The 8,728-nt window shown below is 38.4% G+C and overlaps 1 protein-coding gene across 4 annotated transcripts in view; it reads left to right on the top strand.

Annotated features, from left to right (window-relative positions):
• The window catches only part of LOC148598681 (baculoviral IAP repeat-containing protein 7-A-like), a 47,520-nt gene that overhangs the window by 3,211 nt on the left and 35,581 nt on the right, over positions 1–8,728 (top strand). For 2 of the 4 annotated variants that reach the window (XM_088560005.1, XM_088560003.1), the window contains exons 1-4: positions 445–519; positions 3,389–3,757; positions 4,174–4,357; positions 4,643–4,777. In XM_088560005.1, coding sequence (XP_088416131.1) covers positions 3,464–3,757; positions 4,174–4,357; positions 4,643–4,777 — 613 coding nt within the window. In that variant the 5' untranslated portion in view covers positions 445–519; positions 3,389–3,463. Of the gene's footprint in view, positions 1–444; positions 520–3,388; positions 3,758–4,173; positions 4,358–4,642; positions 4,778–6,778; positions 6,870–8,728 lie in introns of those variants that run through there. The other 2 variants (XR_015918300.1, XM_088560004.1) reach the window with 2 other exon arrangements.

An 8,728-nucleotide genomic window follows, 5' to 3' on the forward strand; every position in this document is an offset into this window, starting at 1 on the left:
AAATTTGATTTATTTGATGTGGAAAATTTGTATAAAAATCTGTATTCGTCTTATTTTGGTTATTTCATGTTTTTTCTTCTTTTTTTTTCTTTTTTTTTGGTGGGTGTGTCTGTTTTCCGTGTCTAGTCCATCCTTAGGATGGGTTCTTTTGATTATCGCTTGAATCCTGGTTCCCTTGATAGTTCTATCTTCATATCCGTTCCACGACCAAGTTGCCATTGACTATCCCTATAATGATAATTCTTTTATTTTTTTTATATTTTGGTTATTGATATTTGTAGATTGAAACAAAAAAAAGCATCAATTATCCCAGGATTTGCAAAAGCAAACATTTATTTGAGCATGAGCATCTTCTAAGGACTTGCATCTATTTTTTTCATAATTTTAAATAGATACCCTAGAAGATTAACACAGAATGCATGATTAAACAATGTACTCTTAAATTTAAAATGCTATTTTTAATAAGGGGTTTTCATGTCACCAAAAATAGAATTAAAGGATGGGTTCTTAGGATAGAAGGTACGTTGTTTTGTAATTTTTTTTTATCGTTTCCATTTTAAACACCTAAATAGTACGTATTTAGTATTAACAAGTGTGCAATACAAATTAACAAAAAATGGAAAGACATCCTTGTTTACTTGATTCTGTACCTTATGTAGGTCATGGTACTGCGCAGTAAACATCGCTTAAACTTTTATTGATACAAACAAGACTTTATAAGATAATTTGCATTTTGAAAGGATAACTGTTAAACATCAGGAAAAAAATTAGGTATTTCCTTTATCTGTTGGAGAATATCTTTATTGAAAGTAAATGTAAACACATTACAAACCTGTTGCCATTATCATGCATCACATATTTTGTATGTCCATGAACTTTCAATACACATACCTATAAGTAGATAAATACAATATTAGTTTAAAAACTCAACTGTTTTACGAAGCGTCGTCTCTATTATACTTCTGTTGTATTGATTGTTTTAGGTACTTGATGAATGTGTCGTTCATAGTATTATATTCTTGTTTTGTAACGTTCATATAATAAGTCAGAGAGAAACAACGTAGAATAGGGTCGACAAATTTTGATTGCCACTGGAAAAAGGGGGATGGGTAAGGTCGGGCAATTTAGCCTCCTGTGGCGGAGCGCAAAGGTTCCTACTCCTATCGAATACCACAGCAGGGTTCTTTAACGTGCGAGGAACGTGGCATCTTTCCCAACACGGCGCACCACTATGGTTTGCGGTCAGGTTTTACGTATTATAGCCTGACAACCCCAGCATGTAACACGCCAGGGGTACCCCATTCCACCACCTGGGGCACACATCCCAGTTGCTCTGTGGGCAGAGCGCCTAGCCCCCGGCTAGGTTTCTGAATACTATTTAGTCGCCTTTTACGACAAGCTTAGCGCTGCTGCAGGCCTATTCTTTTAACCCCCGGACCTGCACGGGGCTATCTGTTATGCAAAATTGTGGAACATGTAATGACCGGCTAATTAAAACCATCGGCTTTAATACAATTAAATAAGATTATTGTTTGTTTGTTTGTTGGGGTTTAACGTCCGAGCAGCAATATTTCAGCTATATTCAGACAATGAACATGAAATGGATGATAAAATGAACACGAAATGAAAAAAAAAGGATGGGTCACAAGGATAATAGGGTCGACAAATTTTGATTGCCACTGTAAAAAAGGGGGACGGGTAAGGTCGGGCAATTTAGCCTCCTGTGGCGGAGCGCAAAGGTTCCTACTCCTATCGAATACCACAGCAGGGTTCTTTAACGTGCGAGGAACGTGGCATCTTTCCCAACACGGCGCACCACTATGGTTTGCGGTCAGGTTTTACGTATTATAGCCTGACAACCCCAGCATGTAACACGCCAGGGGTACCCCATTCCACCACCTGGGGCACACATCCCAGTTGCTCTGTAGGCAGAGCGCCTAGCCCCCGGCTAGGTTTCTGAGCACTATTTAGTCGCCTTTTACGACAAGCTTAGCGCTGCTGCAGGCCTATTCTTTTAACACCCGGACCTGCACGGGGCAAATAAAATGGCAATAGTTTCTGTAATCCATTTTGAGAGAAAATTAACCTGTTAGTATACAACCTCATTAACCTTATCTTTTACAATACAATTATTACATATCTTTCCCCGTGCAGGTCCAGTTGTTAGAAGAATAGGCCTGCAGCAGCGCTAAGCTTGTCATAAAAGGCGACTAAATAGTGCTCAGAATCCTAGCCGGGGGCTAGGGCGCTCAGCCCACAGAGCAACTGGAATGGGGTACCCCTGGCGTGTTGCATGCTGGGGTTGTCAGGCTATAATACGGAAAACCTGACCGCAAACCATAGTGGTGCACCGTGTTGGGAAAGATGCCACGTTCCTCGCACGTTAAAGAACCCTACTGTGGTATTCTCCCGGAGTAAGAACCATAGGGCTCCGCCACAGGAGGCTAAATTGCCCGATCCTACCGACCTCTCCCTATTTCCAGTGGCAATCAAAATTTGTCGACCCTATTGTCCTTGTGTCCCATCCCTTGTTCATTTCTTCATCGTTTCATGTTCATTTTATCATCAATTTCATGTTCATCGTCTGAATATAGCTGAAATATTGCTGCTCGGACGTTAAACCCCAACAAACAAACAAACAAACACATTATATTTAATTAATTGCATGTCACTTAAACGGGCGCATGATGTTTCATCCTGATCGCTATGTCTAAAACAATGCATAACATTTTAGATTTGCATGCACATGTATGCCTTGAATTGTTTGAAAAAGCAGTCGTAGTACAAATTTGCTTTTAAAAGACTTTGGAAAGGATTTGTTGTAACTTTTTGAAATTACATAAAGTTGTATGAGGGCAATATGGAGTCCATTAAAGATCAAAATGTCGCAAGTCAACATTTTGGTTTGGTATAAAAGGTTCTAGTGATATAACTTTGATATCTGCACCATGCTGGTAAAATAAATTTCGAGTTTCAGTAAGAAAGCATATAGAACACGGTGCACCACTATGGTTTGCAGTCAGGTTTTCTGTATTATAGCCTGACAACCCCATTCCACCACCTGGGGCACACATCCCAGTTGCTTTGTGGGCAGAGCGCCTAGCCCCCGGCTAGGTTTCTCAGCACTATTTAGTCGCCTTATACGACAAGCTTAGTGCTGCTGCAGGCCTATTCTTTTAACACCCGGACCTGCATCTGATAGTATTTATTGAAATAAATTATATAAAACTGTTGAGCAATTGTATGTAAAGATTATACCAAAATATATATTAACGATTAAAGCCTTATAGTATGTTCCCATAAATTTATAAAACTAATAAAAAATTCAAGTCATTGCAAATACTTCATTTGTGTGTACTTCTCAAGTATTCGGTATTCATTATTGTAGGAGTAGGAATAAAAGTGTGTGTACCGTGACGTCTGCTTTAAGTAACAACTTAGAAGAAGACTCTTAGTTCTAATAATGGATTTAGGAAGACCTAAGTATCCTAACTTTGTCACATTGCAAGGTCGGATAGTGTCTTTCGACAATTCTCCTGGATTTATCAGTGTAAATTCCGAAATGATGGCTTCCGCTGGTTTCTTCTACGTCGGAAGTAGCGACCAGACGAGATGCTTCTTCTGTGGTGGAGGCCTTCGAAACTGGGAATATGATGACAATCCCTGGGTTGAACACGCCCGGTGGTTCCCGAAATGTCATTTTTTATTACAAAACAAGGGTGCAAAATTTATCGAATACGTGCATCAGCCGCTCATGGTGAGGATAGATTAATTCAGATCTTTCAATTTAAAATAAATATTTGAGGGTATTAGACATGGCAAAGCTTATTGGTTGTTTTTTCTTCCAAAGCTAACAAAATCATTATATACCTCTTTTACTGCTTTATAATTTATAGCCATTTAGTTATTGATTGGTATGTATGAAATTAAAATCATTTGATGGAAAAAACATTAAAAATTTTAAGAATGTAAGTTTAAATGACAGCTAGTTTTGAATACATCAGCAGTACATTTTATTCAATATTGTATGGAGTAATAAAATAATGTAGGGAAGATATTATATGTCTATACTAAAACATTTCTATGGTAGGTAAATATAGTTAAGTAGATGTATTAATACTTTTCCGAGCCATATATAGTTTTTAAGTTTACTTTGTTTTTGTTTTCTTTGAGAACGTACAATATAACCTTGCAAACACCATACTAAATTGCCAAGATAAGGCACCAGATACTGGAAAAGTCCAACCGAACTGTCAACATTTACTGGAAACGGTTGCTGCTCGGGCTGTTGTAGAGATGGGATATACGATTGAACAAATTCTACAAGCAATGGATATTCTTAAGGCTGATGGGAAAAGTATGTCATTTTATTAACATCGTTAACCTTTAGTGGTAGATATCTTCAAATGAAAGTTAAGCGAATTCAAAACAAGTTGGTTCAATCGAACATGCTTTTACCAATTTAATCACATTCATTCACACACAAATCACACAAATATATATTCCCTTGCAAACTGGCAAAGAAAAGAATGTTATGAGCAAATAGGTTTTTATTGAACCTGTTATGCTATGACTAAATTTAGGTATAATTCGTATTTAGCACTCTTAAGAAATCTGTGAACATTTTTTGTTAACTTTGAAGGCGAAATCAACATGACTTCTGCTGACATCATGTCTGTTTTACTCGACAATAATTTTAATGATGATACTGCACACATTAAGTGCTCTAACGTTCTAGAGCCAAGAAAAGAACCAGCTACAGCTATGAATGGTTCACGTAAGTTATCTTACTGGTAGATTAAATTGTGAAAAAAATTTTTTCTTATTATTCCTAATTACAATAATTATTCACAATCGCACAAGAACACCTAAATATTGAACCACATTAGATTTCACCAAAAAAAATCGACCAAAATATAATTTATAACAAGTGTAAAGCATATCGAAATTTGCAATTAATATGATTGGATGTTTTGTCTTTAATACAATTTAGATTTCCATTCTCACTATCGTATTGTCAAATTATGATACTGAACTCCTCACATAGCATGATCATGTTTTTCTTAATCATGAAATATTCTTAATAACTATAAAAAAGCCAGAATCAAATTAACACGGTTATGTTGGATTCATTTTGCTAAGGGCTAGTAGACAAACAGGATTGTTTTCTACATTCCTATGAAGGCAGCTTTCTACAAAGGCTCTTACATCTAATCTACCCAAATACTCTTCAAATAAAAGGGATAAATTAATTTGTACGTAGATAATACAGGACGTTTGATATCAAACCTTTATGACAAACGTGACGATTTTGAATTCCCAATGGTATACCTTTCCTATCTAAGTGGTAATATACCAACATCTCCAGGCTATGGAGTATACATTTCACAATTGATCCATTACTGTCGATCCTGTATTCGTACACCAAATTTTTCTGTAGTGTGCGAATAGAAATATTTTCGAATTAACTTCTTTATGTTGTTTGTTTGTTTTTTGTTGGGGTTTAACGTCCGAGCAGCAATATTTCAGCTATATTCAGACAATGAACATGAAATTGATGATAAAATGAACATGAAATGAAAAATAAAAGGATGGGTCACAAGGATAATAAGGTCGACAAATTTTGATTACCACTGGAAAAAGGGGGGATGGGTAAGGTCGGGCAATTTAGCCTCCTGTGGCGGAGCGCAAAGGTTCCTACTCCTATCGAATACCACAGCAGGGTTCTTTAACGTGCGAGGAAAGTGGCATCTTTCCCAACACGGTGCACCACTATGGTTTGCGGTCAGGTTTTCCATATTATAGCCTGACAACCCCAGCATGTAACACGCCAGGGGTACCCCATTCCACCACCTGGGGCACACATCCCAGATGCTCTGTGGGCAGAGCGCCTAGCCCCCGGCTAGGTTTCTCAGCACTATTTAGTCGCCTTTTACGACAAGCTTAGCGCTGCTGCAGGCCTATTCTTTTAACACCCGGACCTGCACGGGGCTTAACTTCTTTATCAAGGGAATGTTCAACTTATTTAATATCATCACTACTTACGTGTAATGATCGACATCACAAATTGATCAACCGATATGAGACAATTAAGCCATCATCAATTAGATTTGAAGACTTACTGGATTAACTACATACCGAACCTGATACCAAATAGCCACAGTAAAGTAGGTTCTTCCATACAAGTCAAGTGGCTAGGTTAGATGATTTACTACTGTTCTGAATTACAATTATTAATAACCTGACAGTGCGTTGAAATAATAAAATATTAGATTAACATTTATATGCACATGCATGAATAGATAAGATTTGGGTTTTTTTTTTTCATTTCATGGAAGTGAATATGTTACATTGATTTGTGTTTTCAAATCATAGCACGTATCAATATAATAATGACTATGATCTTATATCAAGGCCAGGACTTCCCATTTTTAAGAAGCATTTTATTTTAGTTTTAGTCTATACACAATAAAAAGGAACGTTTTGCAAATAAGTTCTGTATCCGAGGTAAACGAATTTCAATAACGATATAATTTTCATCGCATGATTTGTTGCTTTGTAATATCAATTTCAAGATCAAATTCGGGCAGTTCAAAAAATATAATTGAAGATGGCGTATGTTTAATGGTGATTTTTGAACACCTTTATCATATTTGTAAATTTCGGATATTTTCCTTCATTTTAATGTTAATTAATTCGTTTACACCATGGTACCTAATTGAAGTGAATGATTTCACCCATGCATAAATATTGTTTGACACGTGTCTCGTGTTGCTAGATTGCTGCGGATTATACTTACTTGTTGTATGACGGGTGGGGCTGTCGGAGCAGGACATGTATACATCTGCAGCACCTGATGTCGATTTTTCGTAAGAGTTCATATTGATAATGCTTAAGTTCTGTTTGTGTCTTGTTTCCCTTTTCCGCAGTGTTTATATATAGTCTATTTCACAGGAAGCTAAATTGCCCGACCTTACCCATCCCCCCTTTTTCCAGTGGCAATCAAAATTTGTCGACCCTATTATCCTTATGTCCCATCCTTTTTTTTTCATTTCATGTTCATCGTCTGAATATAGCTGAAATATTGCTGCTCGGACGTTCAACCCTAACAAACAAACAATCATTCGGTTCGCTACATTCTTCATGTAATTCGTCTTTGTTTCATATGTATAGGTCATGTTTTTTTACGCATATATATACAAACGTCTTAGAATGTGACGACTCTATTCGATACACTGCTCCATCGGATCAATTTGATACAAGGAAGATAACGTAAACTTATAGAAGGGTCTGAAAAATTCCAAACGATGTAAGAACCGTCAAATTTGCGATGCAAATATTTGGTCGTTCTTCCCTCGCGGGACTCGAACTCGTACCGCTGTGACATCTATGGCAACACCGCCTGCACGAAGTCCAGCACTCGGCCTGCTAAGCTATATAAAAATATAGCTTTCGCTGGTCGGGTCATTCCTCTTCGTAGAATTAATCTAGGGTTGTACCTTAGTACGAGTTCGCAAATTTGACAGTTCTAACATCGTTGGGAATTTTTCAGACCCTTCTATATATATACTATTTGAATCATCCCACTGACAATACTCCGAAATTTCTTATCCAATTTATATAGTCATTTGGCACACGATGAAACTAAAACAACAACAGCGATTACTTTAATATCTGATCATAAACTCAACTTGCAAAAGAGAGAAATGATGAAAGACTATTTCTAATTATTTGCATCCGTTTCTTAATGTTTATATTTACTCATGGGAGGATTGTTTGTTGGGGTTAAACGTCCGAGCAGCAATATTTCAGCTATATTCAGACGATGAACATGAAATTGATAAAATGAACATGAAATGATGACGAAATGAAAAAGGGATGGGACACGAGGACAATGGGGTCGACAAATTTTGATTGCCACTGGAAATAGGGAAAGGTGGGTAGGGTCGGGCAATTTAGCCTTCGCCCCGTGCAGGTCCGGGTGTTAAAAAAATAGGCCTGCAGCAGCGCTAAGCTTGTCGTATAAGGCGACTAAATAGTGCTCAGAACCCTAGCCGGGGGCTAGGCGCTCTGCCCACAGAGCAACTGGGATGTGTGCCCCAGGTGGTGGAATGGGGTACCCCTGGCGTGTTACATGCTGGGGTTGTCAGGCTATAATATGGAAAACCTGACCGCAAACCATAGTAGTGCACCGTGTTGGGAAAAATGCCACGTTCCTCGCACATTAAAGAACCCTGATGTGGTATTCGATAGGAGTAGGAACCTTTGCGCTCCGCCACAGGAGGCTAAATTGCCCGACCTTACCCATCCCCCCTTTTTCCAGTGGCAGTCAAAATTGGTTGACCCCATTATCCTTGAGACCCATTTTTTTTTTCATTTCATGTTCATTGTCTGAATATAGCTGAAATATTGCTGCTCGGACGTTAAACCCCAACAAACAACTTAGCCTTCTGTGGCGGAACCCTATGGTGCCTACTCCGGAAGAATACCACAGTAGGGTTCTTTAACGTGCGAGGAACGTGGCATCTTTCCCAACACGGTGCACCACTATGGTTTGCGGTCAGGTCTTCCGTATTGTAGCCTGACAACCCCAGCATGTAACACGCCAGGGATACCCCATTCCACCACCTGGGGCACACATTCCAGTTGCTCTGTGGGCAGAGCGCCCCAGGCTTGGGTTCTGAGCACTATTTAGTCGCCTTTTACGACAAGCTTAGCGCTGCTGCAG

Source organism: Perna viridis, chromosome 14 (genome assembly GCF_037379345.1).
Source record: "Perna viridis isolate PV_CMFRI_1.1 ecotype Kerala chromosome 14, ASM3737934v1, whole genome shotgun sequence".
NCBI classification, from domain to species: Eukaryota; Metazoa; Mollusca; class Bivalvia; order Mytilida; family Mytilidae; genus Perna; species Perna viridis.